Source organism: Crotalus tigris, unplaced genomic scaffold (genome assembly GCF_016545835.1).
Source record: "Crotalus tigris isolate CLP2741 ecotype Arizona unplaced genomic scaffold, ASM1654583v1 scf7180000024375.2447938, whole genome shotgun sequence".
Classification (NCBI taxonomy): Eukaryota; Metazoa; Chordata; class Lepidosauria; order Squamata; family Viperidae; genus Crotalus; species Crotalus tigris.
Window position 1 is genome coordinate 1,241,923 of NW_024100545.1, and position 19,848 is coordinate 1,261,770.

The following is a 19,848-nucleotide window of genomic DNA, read 5'->3' on the forward strand; positions in this document are numbered from 1 at the left end:
AATGTCACTAGAAAAAAATATCTACACCATATATATATATATATGTTATTGGACTAAACCCTAGACATAATTTTGTGAAGTATCAGTTCCAACAATAGCTTCTCAAATTGCTGTAATATTTTGAATAACAGAGAGGAGTAGTGAATTCCCACAGCAACCTATCAAGGAAATGGAATCTCTGATAGATATTTACTTCTTTGAGCAACATAGTAGTTAACAGAATCAATTATGAACCAGTAAGATCTCTGTTTACATTTAGTTCATATTTGTTATATTTAAGATCACCTATGCCAGTGGTGGCGAACCTATGGCACGTGTGCCAGAGGCGGCACTCAGAGCCCTCTCTGTGGGCACGCACGCCATCGCTCCAGCAAAGTTCGCCAGAGTAGCGAGTATGTGACATTTGGAAGTGACGGGGCAGGAAGTGAGCGAGCAAGTGGCATTGGCCCCCTGGGGATGCCTTGGAGATGGCGAGGGACTGGTTCCCGCCACCCTGGTCCTGGCCCACCCACCCCGGCCACACCCACCTAGTCTGACATGACCAGCACAGCTATGCCCACCCAGCGGCCATGCCCACCCAGCAGCCATGCCCATCCAGCGGCCATGCCCACTCAGTGGGCCACACACACCCCGTTCCCGCTGAGAGCACCACAATGCTGATGCAGCGCTGGCACCCTGGCACTTTGCAATAAATAAGTGGGTTTGGGGCTGCAGTTTGGGCACTCGGTCTCTAAAAGGTTCGCCATTACTGACCTATGCGCTGGGAAGCTGAGATGTCCCAATATTTTTCATTCATAATAAACAGCTTATATTATTGGTCTACTAAACAGAACATCATTAATATATCTGAAAACCTTTGAATACTAAAAAATGTGAACAACTTAATTAGATTGCCATTATTCAAAAGACTTTCAGAGTAAAACAATCCACACATTCTTGCTGCCACCTCTTGAAAGAATAATTAACACATAAATTGCCCCTCATGAGTGTTAAGTCAATTTTATTCCACTGATATTTTAAATCCTTAATGAAATTTGATTACTGTGATTTGAAAAGACATTCATGTAACAATACTAGCAAGATCACCAAGGTCCCTTCCAAGCCTATGATTTTATGAAATTAACTTGAATTTACATGGTTGTATGCTTCCCTGAGTTTTCACACTCCATCATAGAGATTTAAAATATTACAGTTTTAATAAACTGACATTAAGTTGCTTGGTAAAATGGATAGAAATAAAACTAGAAAATAATTAAGCAAGCACATTGCTTAAAAAAATAATGATGAGAGGGAGAATGTAGAGGGGGGAAAATCTTCCCTAATATGTCTTTAGGATCTTCTGCAATTAAGGAGAGGGTTCTCTGATATTTTATGATTAATTAAACAAAGAAATGACATATTTGAAACTAAATAAGGATGCTTCTTCAATCTCATTATTCTGGAATAATCCTATTAGTGTATTTTAGTTATTCTATGAAAATGATCTGTCTTCTTTCTGACATATTTTTCAGTAATGCTGTATTTTGTCTATTTTTCAGTAATGCTGTATTTTGTCTATAGTATCTATAAAATAGAAAATGATTTATGTCTACCCCCCAAAAAAACCCTAATATATAAATATTGTAAAATGTAGCAGTTTCCTTAGACTAATAGTTTTTGCAGTGATGAGTAGCATTTTTTCAGTTTTATTAATCAAGGCTTTATCATCTTTTCCAAGATTACTTTTGTTTCCTCAGGCAAAAAGAAATTCTGGTATCTCCCAATAGTCCCTTCCCTTAATGAGAAAAATAGTTGATAAGGATAATGAGTTCATTATCCAAAATATGAGTCAAACAGGAAAAGTTTAAAAAGTACAAGATTTGTAAAGAATAAAGCTCTTTGATGCTCTTCTATTAGAGATCAGATTTCCAGGGAGTGAATCAGACTGTTTCAAGAGGAATTGAAATTGTCAGCAAAAGAGCTGAACCATTTCACCCTTAAGTTCCTAATTAAAGCAGGCAGCCACAGTGGGAACTGACCATTTAAATGACAAGTAGAAGAAAGGAGGGAAACAAGAGTTGCTAAGATGACAGTACTCAAATTAATTACTTCACAGTAATTCCACAGTTCTCAGTGGAACACACTGCCCTGAAAAATAATGCAAGGATGCCAGAATACTATTTAAGCTATTTTCAATCCTGTTGCAGTGTGTAGATCTAAATAGGCTCAAAACCAGCATTTTGACACACTGTATTGATTGCTGTAAGCTATCCAGCTACTTTGAAGAATAAAGAAAAGCGAGGGAGCATCAACTGATTGTGGTATCGGTTCAGCATTGTTTCTTTTAAATAGCTTATATATTGCCACAAATACATGCAAATAATATGCCATCTTTATTGGGCTGTGTTTTGTATGGTTCATTGATTATTTATGCTGTGTTCTCCATTGGATTTTATTCACCACCCAGAAATGTTTTGGCTTGGGGTGGGGGTTCACTATATAAGTTTAAATAGATAACATATTAACTAATGGGATTGCTCCCATATGATGAACATTAACATGAGACTACTTCTGTTCCTCTACATAGTAGCTGTGTACTATTTTAATCTATCTTTTATCTTCTTCAGATTTTAAAATAACATTTAAGTAATCCAGGACTTCCTAAAGCCTTGAAGAAAGGTCACGAGATCAGGCTGCAAAAAATAATCTGACAACTTGGAAATAGCAGAAAAAGGTTAAGAGTTCTCTACTTCTTTTTGCTTCCATCTAGTGGTCATCCAGATTTTTGCAGTCCAGATTAGGCAGCCCCTAGTTTAGAGAATATATCAACCCCCAGTCTGTGGCCCAGGGGCATGTTGGGCTGTGGAAGTGTGTGTGTGGGGGGGTGAGTATGTGCCACTACATTGTGAAAGTGGCATGTTCATGTGAAACCATCCTCTCCCCCCCCCTGCCAATGCCACCACCGCCTTTGCTGGTTTGCAGAGCTGGAAACCACTGTGCATTTAAGGCCTTTGAATATGATCTCAAAACTAAAACACCATTTATAGCATTAAAATTTTTTTGTTTTACTCTCTGGCCTGATCTATGCTTTGCCAGGGTTATCAATCAAAGGCCTCCCTTGCCGTCCATGTAAAGTGGTTGTCCAACATTAATACTGGCTCCAGGAATTCCTAGGTGTTCAGTCTAATCTCCCAGAAGAAATGCAACCCAATCCTGATCAAATTCCCAAATCAAGCCATATTTTTGAACTCTGTTCAGTTCAGTTTCTTCTCTTTACAGCCTAAAGTTATGCAGAGCAGAAGAGAATCCAAACCTGGACTTGAAATAAAAAGAGTGCAGCTGAGAACCATCAGCATACTACTTAGCATAATTAGTTGCAAATCCACAGTGATACTTACTAGTACATTCATATATTTAAATTAAATAAGAGATTAATATAGCACTTTGTGTAGGACTCACAACTTCCTGGGATGTCATGGTCAATAATGTCAAAAGTCAAAGATAGACCCAGGAGTATCAAACTTTTATTTTACCATACAGATCATTTATTGGGATGATCAGAACTGTCTCCACACCAAAACTGAATCTGAAGTTAACTCAAGCTGGAATATCTGAATCAGAGATGGATGACTTTTAAGGAGTTGTGGGCTACAGAGGTGGCCCTCAAATTATGACCACATTTGAGCCTAAAATTTCTGTAGCTAAGTGAAAAAGTTGTTAAGTGAATGTTGCCCCATTTTACGACCTTTCTTGTCACAGTTGTTAAGTGAATCACTGCAGTTAAATTAGTAACATTGTCATTAAATGAATCTGACTCCCCATTGACATATTAGGTTACAAAAGGTGATCACATGATCCTGGGACACTGCAACTGTCATAAATATGAGTCAGTTGTCAAAATCTACAATAGTTGTATGTGTGAAAAAATGGTCATAAGTCACTTTTTTCAGTGCCATTGTAAATTCGAATGGTCACTAGATAAAATGTTGTAAATCAAGGACTACCTATAATTCATCCTTCTAACTTTCTGGAAAATTCTAGGAAGCCCATCTTGTTGCACATTAATATCAGAAATGGTATAGGGTTTCCTGCCTCAGTAGGGGGTTGGACTAGATGACCTCCAAGGTCCCTTCCTACATTATTATTACTATTATTATTATTATTATTATTATTATTATTACTACTACTTCTACTACTACTATTATGATGATGGATCATCGCATAGTCTGCCAGATATTCAGACTGGATTTGACATTTTGTCTACCTATCGAGTCCTTACCCAGGACCTGGGATAGGCAGATGTGGATGTTTGATGGCATTACAGGTATCGTCGCAGGATGGAAGCAGTTCCTAGTAAGGCCGCCTTTTGCAATTGACTAATAGCAAATTTGTCAATGCCAATGGTGTTCAAGTGGTACTCCAGTTATTTTGGGATTGCACCCAAGGCGCCTATGACTATTGGTACTACCCTGCTTGCTTTTGCCACAATCTTTCTATTTCTATTTGTAGGTCTTTGTATTTTGTTATCTTCTCCAGTTCTTTCTTGTCTATTCTGCTGTCTCCAGGCACTGCCTCGTCCACTATCCAGACTTTTTTGTCTTTCTTATCAACAATTGTTAAGTCTGGGGTGTTATGTTGCAGGTGCTTGTCTGTTTGAATTCTGAAGTCCCAGAGCAGTTTAATTTTATCATTTTCTTTGACTTTCTCTATTTTATGATCCCACCAGTTTTTGCTTACAGGCAAATGATATTTTTTGCAGATCTTCCAATGCACCATTGTTGCTACTTTGTCATGTCGCTGCTTGTAATCAGTCTGTGCAATCTTCTTGCAACAGCTTACCAAGTGGTCCAATGTTTCTTCAGCTTCTTTGCATAGGCGGCACTTACTGTCTGTTGCTGTGTTCTCAATTTTGACTTTATATGCATTTGTCCTTAAGGCTTGGTCTTGTGCAGCCAGAATTAGTCCCTTGGTCTCTTTCTTCAATTTTTCTGCTCTTAGCCATTATCCAGATAAACTTTAAGAGTGTACAGTGCTTGGATTCAATTCCAGAAAGATGCATAAACATAGCACATATCAGCAAATCTTTAAATTACCTGAACTTTCTTCCAGGAATGTATGGCAGCTGCAGAAGCCAGCTGCACAATCTTGAGAAAAGACACAGATGCTTTGAAGAATTGCAAACAGGTGCCACTTTTGTGCCCTTAAATATTTCAAAGAACCTTTTGTGATATGAATCTGAAGTACACAGTCCTAAGAAATCAGATTACACAGTGCATTAGATTCATCAATAATACTACTTTTCAAAATGGCATCAAACCAAGTATACATCTAAGGAATTTTACACAGAGAAAGAGAGAGAGCTCAAGGTGCTCATAATGTAATCAGATGGTATTAGTGTATTGGCCAGAGCTACCAATGGCAACATCCTTTGGCCAATAGTTAATACAAGCTCTGAGATCCTGTGGTACCTGTTCGATATGGTCAGCTCCGTTGGAACTCATTGAAGGTTTTCTGGGCTAGATGACTCTGGCCTATTCTTGGGCAATTCTGAAGCATCCAGAATAGAAACATTTCATTCAGCATTTCATTTCATTCATATATGATTAAAAGGAATCTGCTCCCTCAACACTGTTCAAAACCATCTGAATTACTTTGTTGATATGGATCAGACAGACTTGCCAATTCATGAAATGAATCTCTTCATCTTCATAACAAAAATTACTTGGTTCAACTGTATCTATATTGTTTCTATTTCGACTGATCAGATTCATCCTTAGATGTGTCCAATAGTCACTTAGGTTACATCATCTGCAACCATTCGGTATACTATTATACACCATACACCCCAAAATGGGGCAAGGAAAAAAAGATATCCTAGGGGAAACTATTCTTTCCTATCTATAGCAGGTTGCAATAGGGTGGTCAGCCAAGTTCAGGAAAGCACCCCCTGTTAGCATTACCATACTTAAGATCTGGACCAGCCAAACTTACAGTATATCCTGCCCTGTTCAATGAGTTTGGTTTAACAATAATCCTGCACCTGGTAATGATCCATCCATGGCATTGACACTACTCTGAAATTGATATAAATATCATTTCAATAAAGGAGAGTATTTGTAGCTCAGGGTTGAAATGAGGGGTCTTTGATGCTAGAACTGCTGATGTTACCTAGTTTGGGTAATGAAATGTCTTATAGAAAGCAACTAAACTGAGAGAGCACCAAGGACCCCTCAAAGAATATTGCCCACTGTGATAGAAATGAGATTAAGGAATGAGATTACTTGCCTCATGGGCAGTCTGTGAAATGGACTGGTAAAAGATGAAGAAACCAAGAAATCTGCAAAAACCTAAGCTTTCCTCTCAAGGATGACAGCTTCAGTATGAAGTCCTGAAATCCCCCAATGCCCTGAGGGTCTCCAATATCATATTCAAGATTACCCAAACCAGCTCAGTTAGGTTTTCCATTATGCAGCATTGTAGTCAATATACTAGTAGAATTCCTGTCTTCACCTGACATTCTTCACAAATATCATACTCTTAAAAGATATGACTAACCTATGAAAGGGCCTGAAAAGGAGATGAAAGACCTAAGGACTATAACAGTCTCCAAATGCTCACAATTCATGTACAGCAGGGATGTCAAACGTGCAACATCATGACATATTGGAGCTTTTTCGCGATTGCCGGCAATGGGGTGGGCGCGGCTCCGGTATGATGAAACCGGCCCATGGGCCAGCAGTTTGACGCCCCTGATATACAGAATATTCTGTAGCAGCAGATATATCTTAGGAGACTTACCTTATCTGACCAGGCTATTTTTTACATTCTATTACACAATCACAAATAATGAAAAAGTCCCCTAAATGCTTCTTTTTTCAGCTCCTTTTATGAAGCTGCCATGAGCATGCTTTTTGGTTGCAATACCGATAGCTAATTTAACTTATAGTAGTGCCAGGGTTAGGGCTAGTATATGCCAACACAAATATGATTACTATTATAGTTATTGTTATAGACCTGTTACAGTAGATTTTATTGGGTCTTTTTTTTAAAGAAATCTATTAAAGCTCCATAAAATAACTAACTAAAAATGTGTATCATTGGAAATGGCAGCTCATAACAATGCTCTCAACCTTCCAAAGGAACTATAATAATTTGTATACTAATTAGCTCAATGCATTCATATCCGGGAACAATTCCTTAACTTAGAAATGTCTAGTCAACAAAATCCACTATAAATTACTCTGATCCAATAGCCTATCATTTTTTTATGTTTCCTTCATCTGAAAAACAATGGTGTGCCATCCATAGGGAACCAACTAAACAATGGCCAACATTACACTCTCTGTATAAATTAAAAAAATTCTTATCTATATCATTCTAGTTTGCATCCCAAATCATATTTTTACTTCTCACTTCAACAAGGTAAGCTTATTGAAAATATTCAAGAAAAAAACAGTCCTTCATTATAGAAAGATAACTTGTGTCTTTATGCAATTGATATTGAAAATGTAAATGCTTGTTTAAGGTCCCATAAATTCAAGTTGTACCCTATTAAAAGCATCGGTTTCTAGCAACTGGAGAAATGTTATTCATTTGACTATATAACCTGAATTCTGTTCACATTGAACTACTGACTTTAGATTTTTTTTTCTGCCAGCCTACATATTTTGACATTCATTTATTTCTTGTTCAACCTATTATATCTAGTATCATGACTGAAAGAATTCAGTTAAAACCATATTGGCTACCAAAGCATTAAGAATGTTATATTACTTATCTGATTCTACTGGAGCCTCTATTCAATAAACTCAACTAGTTACAAATTAAGTCTTTCTAGCAGGCTTTGATATATGAACCCAAATTAATTTAGTATGTAAAATAATGATAAGAACTAGTTGAAATAGGATATTAGTCATCATGCTGTACAGAGGCTTAATATAATAAAAGGATGTTTACCCATTGGATAAAGAATATAGATTAGTGCTTTTTGTAGTAAAACTGGTCTTGAATATAAATTATTGCACCAAATCATTACTTTCAGTACAGAAACAATAGTTTTTGTATCTGGCAAATATTAATAATATAATATACAATAGCCTTAAAAAATCCAGTGTTGGCTTGTCAACATGTAACACTTGTAAAATGATCGGTGTAATATGATTCCTACTTTTACTAGTACCGGTATTAATTACAAAGGAGAAAAGGCACTGTTCGACTGAATATTGTACTTTCAACTGAATTTGATTATGCAAGTTGCAGTGTTAAAAAACCTCAGCATTTGAATAAGTAAGTGATGGCAGCACGAAGATTAGTAATAAATTGTTTTGCAACTGTGAGATATTCCACCTAATACATTTCACCTCCTCCCTCCCTTGCATTCCACTTCTAACTACATTGGAGGTAAGAGCCATTGATTTCAAAAGAAAGAGCTTTCACATCCAGGGCTAACTGCCTGAACATGTAATACAATGTAATATCCAGGACCCAGACAGGTTGATGCCTGTTGTCAACACCCTGCTTGGACTGTAAGCAGTGTCTTATTCCCCATCTCAATTCTCTTTTTTAGGTCATATGTGCAGATGTTCACCTAAATGTTTCATTTTGCCAGGGAGAATGGCTGAAACGGGTTTCCTATGCTCTCTCTCTCTCTCTCTCTCTCTCTCTCTCTCTCTCTCTCTCTCTCTCTCTCTCTCTTCCCCCCTCCCCCCCCCCGGTTGCCGATTTCATGGCAATCTGTATGAAATCCTACTGGATGTGGCAGAGAGGGAAGAATGCAAGGAGGGAGCTTCTTCAGATCTGCCAATCTGCTGGTATAGGAGAAGCTATAGTTCCTACACACCGGTAAACAGAAGCAGGGGGAGAGCTTTCAAGAACTGTCCCTTCCTTTGAAGAAACTCCCTCCCCTCCCCAATATGAGGCCACCACAATCGCAGAAAAGAAAAAGAGCAGGTGCGTCCTTCTAGGCGCCCTGGTCCCACGCCCACCGGCCAAAGGGGCTCGTTCCTCACTCCAGGCATGGCACCCAGAAGCGCCTGCCTCATTTCTGAAGTTTTGTTCCAGCCGCCTAGAAGGAGGTAGGGAAGGGACGCGATGGAGGAAGGCAAGGGAAGAAAACCGAGAGGGAGACCATTCCCAGCCCCGTCGACGGCGCGGTACACAAGTAAGGCAAGAGAATGGGATAGAGGCGCCAAGGCAAAGTTGCCAGACCCGGCGCCGTGCAAGCGGCCCTCACTCACCTATTGGACAGAGGCAGAAGAGCTGGACGGAAGCAAGCAACAAATGCCGAAGGAGGCGCATTTCCAACCCGTCCTGAGGGTTAGCCTCTTTCTTCCAAGTAGCCGCCTTTGCTCTCTCTTCGACGGGTGCGTCGCCTTTTCCCTCGCCGGAGAAAAAGCTCGCCGGGCTGAAAGGCTGCAGGGCTAGGGGGATAACCCCGTTAGCGACGACCTGCGAGAGAATCCAGCTCGGGCTGAGCAGCCAAGCGCATCTCGGAGCGCCTTCCCCCAGCCTCCTGGCAGCCCGAGGCGCTCGGCGAGAGCGGAGCGGAGGAGCGGACGCCGGCTCTGGGCTCGCCCGCGCGTGCGGGAGAAATGCATGGGCCCGAGCACGAGCGTGACAAGACGCGCGTTCCCGGTGGGGCAGGAGCGCCCGCCTCAGCCGAGCTCGGGCCACTGCCAAGCTGGGAGGAGCGGCGTGGAGTGGGCTGGGGCGCGGGGGCGGTCGGGGGTCTGAGGATGGGGCGGTGGGAGGGGAGGGTCGCGCGCCCATGGCGGAGGAGGCAAGGGAAAGAGGGCGAGCGCCTTAAATCCTGCAGCCGAAGCATCCTTAGCGCTGGGCTGGTGGGGGGTGGGGCTACTCGTGGTTGTGGTGCCCTTATCAAGCTCGCTCTCCTTTCCCTCGCCTAGGAAAATAAGGTCAGGGGGGAGGGGAAGGGAGACAGCCTTTCGTACAGATGATTGTTTAAAGGTTGTGTGTGCCCGCGGGAAAAGAGATTAAAGAAATGAGGGGAGGGAGGAATCGTTCATTATCCCCCCCACACCCTCCTTCCGGCAGAAAAAGGGAACTGACTGTGGTCTCTGTCTCCTAGGGGAGACCTCCGTCAATCGCCACACCACATCGTCACAAAGCCAGTGGGGGTGACAAAAATATCGGTAGGCATTCCATTCCTTTGCTATTCCTGCTGTTGCCACCAAAATATAAAAGGAAGAGATGCAATAGTTGCAGGCGCATTCCCTTGCTGCCCATCGCCTTTCCCATATAGTGATCCAAACTCTATGGTGAGGTAGGATAAGAGAGCACAATGGGGCAAAGTGAATCGTTGCAGATTTTTTCGCCCACCCTTTTTTGAAAATAAAATTCCAACCTGCCTTTCTCCAAACTACTCTGCTGCTGATGAAGTCTAGTTTCCAGGATGGTACAAGGGTTTTATAGAAAGAAAACAAAAAAACAATCTCACTGACTCTTCATGCTTGAGGGTACCTAGTCAGTCTTAAGACTCTTAACAATATGCAAAGCTTGCAACTTGAACTAGCAACTGCTCCATCGCTCCCCTCTTTCATCTTTGTTTTGTGTGTTTGCTGTCTTGTCTGATGAAGATTTGGGGGCAAGTCCCAGATTCACATCCCATGATCAGATTTTGAGCTGTTTTAACTAAAAGGCATGGCTTAATGGATTTGGGAGCTGAAAGTGCTACTCAAGGGCAGCTTCCCTAAAGGTGATGTTTATTTGTTTGTTTCCCACCTTTATTATACATATTTATAACTCAAGGCGGTGAATGTACAAAATCCTCCTCCCTCCTATTTTCTCTACCCCGGTGATCCTGTGAGCTGAGGGAGGAGGAGGGCTCCCAGGTTCACCCAGCTGGCTTTCCTGCCAAAAGCGGGACTAGAACTCACAGATTCCTGGTTTCTAGCCTGTTGCCTTAACCACCAGTCCAAACTGATGATCACATAACCACTGGGGGAGGAGCCAGTTGTCAGAACTTTTAATCAAGGTCATAAGTACTTTTTTTTTTAATATGTTGTAACTTTGAATGGTCACTAAGTAAGTGACTGGTTGTAAGTCAGGGACTACCTGTACATATAAAGGAAACTTCCAAGGGTGGCATATTTATCATTTAAAAAGGAAAAGTCATGTGACACTTCAAAGCCTGCTTTAATTAACATGTGTGCTGTGTTCAGTTTCATACTTAGCCAGTTTTTAATAATATACACTTATCTTTTTTTCCTATGACATACATTCCCTTTTGCTGTTGGAGAAAAGGTAGGATATAAATCTAATGAAACAGGATGTCACAATAATTAGAGGAAACTAAAAGCCTTATGTCTTTTCTATAATATTAATTTTCATACTCTTGATATACAATGGAAAATTGCTTACCCTAAGGTGACAATGGTTCCTATCTGTACTTCTGCAACATATCTGTAACATATGCAAATTCAAACAAGATCTTAATGATTATTTAATTTCATCTAGAGTACCAGGATATCTAGAACATGATATGGAAGCCAGTTTTAAATCATGTTGGTATATCTATGACTGTGTGTGTAGGTGGAGTTTTTGTGTAGATAATTTGACAAGTTTTAACTAACCACATATCTCTACAGTAGTTAATGCTCTTAATTCTCATTTTCACAATTGGCTTTCAGTAGACTTTAATTTCTGCTGCAGCAGTTAGTAAAAATCAGTAGAGATTGTCAGTTTGTCTCCTAGACCGAGGGTCCCCAACCCCCGGTCCGTGGACCAGTACCGGGCTGTGGCATGCCAGCAAATAAGGAAAGCCCCATCCACAGGATGCAGGTAGCACACAAAACCACGCCCCCTCTGGTCTGCGGAAAAACCTCTCTTCATGTAACCGGTCCCTGGTACCCAAAAGGTTGGGGACTTCTGACCTAGACTGCCTGTACTTAGGTGTATTTGTAACATTAACTTTGCATCTTTGATCCCCACCTAATAAATTGAATCAGTCTTCACTGTCGAGGATATAACAATAGGTCACACAAAAATGTATTTATTACATGTATTAAAGGATTCTGTTTTTTAAAAGAGAATTATCACCATGCCAGGAGACATTTCAGTGGAACAGAAGCAACAGCAAGGATGAATATTAACCTTTTGCTTTGCTTCAAAATTGCCCTCAATTTCTTTTTTTAATCATGTATGGCCTCAGCAACATTCTGGGCACAATAATCACTCTGTGATATAATTTCCATGAGGCTTGACGTACTGATTGCAATATGATAGCACCAAAGGTGTAAACACCCATAGCTCTTGTAAATTGATGGTAGTAATGGCAAGGGCCTTGGAAGATTATGGATACACCTACACCAATTTTCCAGTGAGGTAGAAGAAAATATGTCAGAACTAACTTGGCTTACATAACTGATTTCTTCTCTGTCTCAGTAACAAAGTCTGATTTGCGAATGGTACTGTCCTAACAATTCAGAGCAGGAACTTCTTGCTAGCAGGAAAAACACCTGCCAATTTGTCTTGCTCAAGTAGACTAGTAATGGGGCTGGAGGAAGAAATGAGCTCTGAAAGAGTGAAGTGGTCCTGGAGGTGGCTAGAAAAAATGGTAGACTAGGAACTTCTACAACTTTCTCTCCTAGTAGATAAACCAAGTATTTTTCAAGTGGTAGATCAGAACCTGAGGTTCTAATTTGTCATTTATTATAGAGAGGTCTTGATAGTTCTGTTCTAGCAATAGCGGCAAAACTAGTCATTGGAAAAAGATTGTGGTCTGTGGCTTTTTAAAATGATATTGGTGCTGCTTTCTCACCTCTGGGATCATGTGAGTCCAGCTAGAGCAATTAAATTGGCTATGAAGAAAACTGACAGCAATAAAAGAGGAGAAGACTTGCCTGCAGCAAAGCCACCAATCAGAACTGCACAGTTGTCATCCCCTGCCAAATCATTGTTATAGTCCCTGCCAAAGCACCACACATCATACAAAGTTTGTGCCAGGAGAAGAGAGAAAACCCTACTTTCATATAAGATCAGAACAATTTGATCAAGTTCAGATTTTGGTTGGGGTTCAGAGCTGGGAATGAGAAGAATACAGTGTTGTATAGTAGTGTCCTTAAGCACAGTTAGTAAGATAACTTCAGTAAGAGGAACATGTATATATGCCTTGTGTTCCCTTGATCTTTAATTTCAGAAAACTGCAGTTGTTTGTGAATTGGAATACAAAATTGAAAGGTTTAAAGAGGGTTTTTCTTACATTAGGCCAACTTCAGGCCAACGTTCAACTGTAATGGGCTTATATTTTGAATTAGTGAAGATTTCTAAATGTTGTCATTCCAAACTTCTTCATCCTTAAAAATGTTTAATTATGTTAATCTACACTAGGGGTGTCAAACTTGCAATGTCACATGACATGTCGCGACGTATCACGACTTTTTTCCATTGCCGGCGATGGGATGGGCGCGGTTTTGCCATGACGCATCGGCCCGCAGGCTGGCAATTTAACACCCCTGATCTACACAAACATTTATTCATGGACAAGGTATATATAGTGTCCTCTTTCTAACATTATTTCCTCTTGATATTCTTGTTCTTCTCCAGGCTACTGTTATGATGGTTCTTTTGTGTAATTGCAGCTTTTCTTTTTTTAAACTACTGCAAATAAGCATCGTTACATCTTTCAGCATTATAATTCCTACTGGTAGGAGTGGTTTCAAAGTAGCTACAAGGATGGGCAGCATGACAGAACTGGTTTTCTTTAAATGGGTTGGTCATTGATACCTCCTTTGAGTGTCTTATAAGAAAATGACACCATGATAAAAGACAGTATAAAAAGAAATGCAAAGAAATTCCTTTGAAGTAATAAAGAATTATTTTCATAAAGGAGAGTTCCTCCAAGCTGGGAGGATGAGACTTGCAATAAAAAAGCACCAATTTATTTTAGAGTAAGGATTATAATTTTCATACCTGCATTCCTGCATAAATATGGAGATATTCTTACAATTATTTGACTTGTTCAAAAGCTGATCTAGCAATATTTGGAGATCACAAGGCTATAAGTCAGTGTTTCCCAAACCAGGGTAAATTACCCAAAATCGAGTGAAAGTGGCTTTTCATATTAAACTATTAATAGTTTTTCAAAGCAAAGAATCAAGTTAAATCAAGCAGTCAGTGCAAAATGTTATTTGAAGCAAAGGAGGACAATTTGGAGTCCTTTTGGTTAACAATTTACAATGAACAACTTGTGACAGTTGGGAAGGCCATAATACAATTATTGCTGTTTTCAAGCATCTACATGTATGAGGTAGGATTTGCCATTCTTACTTTCACAAAGAGAGTAAATAAAACTGCTGGCTATTGAAAATGGTTTGGGTAATGAATGAGAAAGTTTGGGAAATGCATTTATAAGTGGTAAGCATTAATGCCATTTACTTATACTTTCAACTCCATGAATTAATATGGGACAAATTGTATGTTCTACATTGTGTTAATGTCATGTACCCCCTTTCTTCCAAGAAGCAAATATATTTGGAACAAATACTGTATCTCTACGGTGATGCTACACATACAAAAAATATTATTGTGTAAAACTGCTCATTATCCTAGAGGATAACACTAAAATACAGTATTTGTTTGTTTGTTTGTTTATTCAACTTCTATAATCCCACATATTAAATTTTTTGATTCAGTGGGTCTCACCAACCAAGTCCCTAACACAAGGATCAAACACTGGCTTTTCATATCTCCTACCTTGAAGTTGAGAAGGAAAGGAGTTTGAGAAGATTCTTGGTTTTATCCATCTTTTACCATGTTTGCCTATAAAACTGAATATTGGAAGTGGATAGAATAGAAATAGCAAATGCTCCATGACTGTTGTGCTATGTTTGCCACCAACCATATTATGAAGTATGTGGATGATACAACAGTAGTGGGCCTTATTCACGATGATAATGAGGGTGTTTACCACAAGGAAGTAGAGGGTTTGGTGAACCGATGTAACAAAAACAGCCCCTTTTAAATGTAGGAAAAACTAAAGAGATTATTGTTGATTTCAGAAAAGGCAGACACAGCTACACACCTCTGTGTATTAATGATTCACCTGTTTTTTTGTTTTTGTTTTAATAACATTTTACTAAGTTGTACAGTAAAATACAAACTATAAAACAAATAGTAGGACACAATGGGGAGGAAAAAGGGAGAAGAAAATGAGGGAAAGGGAGGGAAAAGGAAAAAAGAGATTGACTTCCGACTTCCTCTGTTGCAGTAGAATAGAGTATTAATGTCGAGCCTCAACTTTTTACTTTTTCACAATAGTAAAAACTAGCCATTTTGTGTGTGTGTATGTATGTATGTATGTATGTGTATATGCATATGCATATGCAAATGCATATGTATATAATGCATATGTTTTTATAACCAAAAATACATATGGCATCACACTTTGTCCAGACATGCAAAATAATTATCAATCTTCATTTGCTTTCATAATTAGCATTATCACTTAATGACTTCTAGGTATTTTGAAGGAGAATACTTAGAACAGTGGTTCTCAACCTGTGGGTCGGGACCCCATTTGGGGTCGAATAACCATTTCACGGGGGTCGCCAAACAACGCAGTCCGCCATTTTTTCCCCCTTTTCCTTAGCTGTGCTACTCCCTTTTATTCTATTGGCTTTTGAAAGCCAATAGAATAGACTCTCTTGAATAGAGTCTAATTCTATTGGCTTTCAAAAGCCAATAGGAATTGTCCAGGCTGTCTCTGCCCTGCTGAGCCTGCCAAAAGTCCCATTCTGCAAACAGTGCTGCACCAGTTGAGTAGTCCTCAACTTACGACCGGTTGAGTAGTCCTCGACTTACGACTGGTTGGGGGTCGCGGTATTAAAAAGGTTGAGAACCACTGACTTAGAAGAAGAGAAACAAGTTATTCATACTATCCCAAAGGTATTTTTTTAAAAGCAACCGGACTTTGTTTTCCTTGAAGACAATTCAACAACTTCAAGGAAAAATGAAGAAAGTCCAATTGCCTTTCAAAAAAGCACTTTTGGGAGAACTATGACCCAGATGACTGAGAATCTCCATAGACATTAAATGATTCATATGTATCATCTTCCAGAATAGTCACATTTCCTCCTAATCTGCATTATTTATAACTGAACTGCTAATTGATTATTTGTATTAAAATACTAAAATATTTCATCTTCCTCTTCCTTCTCTCTGTTCAGTTTTTAAAAATACTCTGCTTATCTTGACTGTAAATATCTTTTGCATTTATTTTGCTGGGTGCTTTCCTAATGTATGCTACAGTATGAAAAGGTAGAACAAAATAATTTAAATGAAATAAACCTATTTTATTTAGATAAAGCTATGAACTATTCTGATAGAAAACATGCCAAAGGGGTTTTAGAAGAACAAACATTATACAAGAAACTGTCACTGCTATTTAGCAATTTAATCACACTTAAGCAACTGGCTGCTTCTGCACTAAGTAACCCATTGTCAGCATTTCTCACAAAAAGTAGTCATATGGTATCCACTAAAGGTGGCTTTTTAGCCAAAAATACAGGCCTGGAATGAAAATGGCTTTTTTTTAAACAAACAAAAATTATAATGTCAAATATGAAAATATCAGAAGAATATGATAAGATTATCAAATATAAGACTTTGCAGTGGATTCAAAGAAAGTGCAAGGAGTGCTTTCCTAGATAAATGGAAAGATTTGGGATGAATTTGTTGATAATGGGGGAATCAAATGTTTTCAATAAATAATTTAGTTGTTCTGTGGGGTTTCTGAAATAAGCAATATCACAAAAACTGATTATATTTTTTTTTGTTTTATAATCATTTATTATTTTTTTATTTTATTTTTTTTATTGTTTTTTTTTCTTATTTTCCAGGTATGCTAGTTTATTGTTGTAAGGTAGAATAACAAAATCTTGAAAGCCTGTCTGCACCATTTTCTGCATCATTACATTCTTTTTTTTTTATTAAAAAGTTTTATAAGTTTTACAAAAAGAACAAAACAATACAAAAACAAAAAACAACATATACAAAAAAAACCTAAACATTACACAACAAAACCCCCCTTCCCCAACCCCCGCCCAAACACCCCCCCTTCCCCCCGAGCTTCCCAGAGCAGAATATAGGCTTAATTAAAAAACAATTAAAAAATTATATTTATATAAAAAAAGAAAATATAACATTAAAATATATATGTATATATATAAAAATAAAGATTATGAAAAGGCTATATAATATTTTTTTATATCCAGTTTAAATTGTATAAATTTTATCCATTTATCCCAAACAGCAAGAAATTTCTCTTGCGTTTGTTCCTTTAAAAAAGCCGAAATCTTTGCCATTTCCGCCAAATAAGACACTTTAAGAAACCATTCCTGCAATGTAGGCAAAGATTCCTTCTTCCAATATTGTCCTACTAACAGCCTCGCGGCTGTAATCAAATTTAACATCAATATAACCTCCTTTGTATCACAATCAGTAACTATACCCAACAAAAATAATTGCGGAGTAAATTTTACCCTCCTTCTAAAAATTCTCTGGATATTCCACCATATCTTAATCCAAAATGCTTTTATCTCTCTACACGACCACCAAATATGATAATAAAGTAGCATCCATACAACCACATCTCCAACATTTAGGTTGTAAGTCAGGGTACATAAGAGACATTTTTTGTGGATCAAGGTGCCATCTATAAAACATTTTATAAAAATTCTCCCTTAAGTTCTGTGCTTGTGTAAATTTGACATTTCTCACCCAGATGGTTTCCCAGGTGTCCAATGGAACTGGCTCACCAAAGTTCTGCGCCCATCTGATCATACAATCTTTAATTAGTTCCGTTTCTGAATCCAATTCAACTAAAACCCCATAAATCCTCTTAATGTGGGTTTGTCTTTGATCCTTCACTTGCTTAATAAAATTTTCATCTTCTCTAAGAAAACCCACCTTACAATCCACCTTCCATCTATCTACTAGTTGCCTATATTGGAACCAAGAGTAAATAATATTTTCTTTTGCTAACTCTTCCCGTGATTTTAACTGCCAGTTTTGTCCATCCCATCTAAGTAGCTGTCTATAAGACACCATATCCATTTTAGCACCTCTTTTTATTCCTTCTATCGCATGCCAAGGTATAGCCCATAATGGTACTTTAAAATCACTTTTACAATATTTTCTCCAGGTCCTAAGTAAAGAAATTCTTAGCATATGAGCTTTAAAGACCCAATCCATTTTTTTATTAAATATTAAATAGGCATGCCACCCAAAAAGTAAATCCCATCCCTCTAGATGGAGTATCTCAGGATTTGTCAAATTTACCCAATCACTAATTAGTGTTAGAACCACCGCATCATAGTATAATTTCAAATTCGGTACCTTGAGTCCACCCCTCTCACAGAAGTCTTGCATAATTTTAAACTTAACCCTTGGCTTTTTCCCTGCCCAAATGATTTTATTAAGGCCTTTCTGCCATTCACTTAGATTAATCTCATTCTTCAAAATCGGTAACATTTGAAACAAAAAGAGAAACTTGGGTAGAATATTCATTTTTATCACTGCAATTCTTCCCATGAGGGATAATTGCAACTTCTCCCAATTCTTTTTTTTTTTTTTAATTGAAAATTTTTAACATTTTACAAAATAAATCCCCTCCCCAGACCCGCCCACCCACCCATACCCTCCCCCAGCCCCAAACCTCCCTAACCCTCCCCTGAACCTCCCAGAGTTGATTACAGGCTTATCCAAAATATTTCAAAAGAAAAAAAAGAAAAAAAACTTAAAACACATATAAAACTTAAAACACCTATAAATCCTAAACAATCCTAAATACCTTAAATTAAATGAATTATTTCTAGAAAATAATAATAGACACATTATAATATACTCTAAAAATCTTCTAATCTTCTAATCTTACTTATAATATCATCCATCCTTCTACATAAATTTCTTCCAAGACCAATTTTAAACACTACTTTCTTTAAACATCTATAACTACAATATAAAGTCTAGCATAAATCATAAACAAATCTAAATACATTTAGTTAAACAAGTTATAGTCCCTCCAAAACACAAATTTAAACAATCAGAACTTGAAAGATTAGAACAAACAAATTATAATCATTCAAAAACACAAATCTGAACCTTACTTAAAACTTTAAACATTAAAAACCCCACCCAAACACTAAACACATTGTAATATACTCCAATCCTTCTAATATCATAAATATTATTATCATTTTCATAAACTCCCCCAAAACACAAATTTATACATTACTTAAAACTTAAAGAAGGAAAAAAGGAAACAAGACACCTTTATACTCATTTAAATCTTATCAGATTCCATCCAAAGTAGACAGTTTATAACAAATTCCACCCACAAGAAACACTATAACAAATTCCATCCACCATAAACACAAGAGATATTCAAATCTTCATCAATAACAAGTTGCAACCACAAAAAACCCAGTCCTTATCAATCTCAATTGTCCATTTTCATTCTCCATTCATTATCATACTGATATTATTATCGTCAGCCTCGATTGTCCATTTTCGTTATAAAGCTTAAAACAAATGCTTTAGGATCTGTCCTCAAAAGCTGCTCCAAATTTTCTGAGTCTCCCAATGACTCAGAAGCCAGTACATGTGGGGATTCCTTAAGCTCCTTATTCTGTTGGTCTTTTTCTTTACAATTATATGTTGCACAGATTTTCCTCTGCCCCTTCTTCTCAACTTGTTGACGCCCCTCAGGCTGAAATTTCCCCTTTTTCATCTCAAGTGACCCTTCCATCCTTGAAAATTGCTCCAAAGGATTTATGGGTCTTGCTTCTCCCACAGAATCAGCAATCACTAGGTGTGAAATTTCATTACTCTTCTTCAGTTGCTGCTTTTCTT

At 38.2% G+C, this 19,848-nt stretch overlaps 1 protein-coding gene across 8 annotated transcripts in view; it reads right to left on the reverse strand.

The window, feature by feature from the left end:
• The window catches only part of PTPRZ1 (protein tyrosine phosphatase receptor type Z1), a 117,929-nt gene extending 108,332 nt beyond the window's left edge, over nucleotides 1–9,597 (reverse strand). For 4 of the 8 annotated variants that reach the window (XM_039328270.1, XM_039328269.1, XM_039328268.1 and 1 more), the window contains exon 1: nucleotides 9,216–9,597. In XM_039328270.1, coding sequence (XP_039184204.1) covers nucleotides 9,216–9,276 — 61 coding nt within the window. In that variant the 5' untranslated portion in view covers nucleotides 9,277–9,597. The remainder of the gene's footprint in view (nucleotides 1–9,215) is intronic. The other 4 variants (XM_039328273.1, XM_039328272.1, XM_039328271.1 and 1 more) reach the window with 3 other exon arrangements.
• Nucleotides 9,598–19,848: the final 10,251 nt, after the last annotated feature.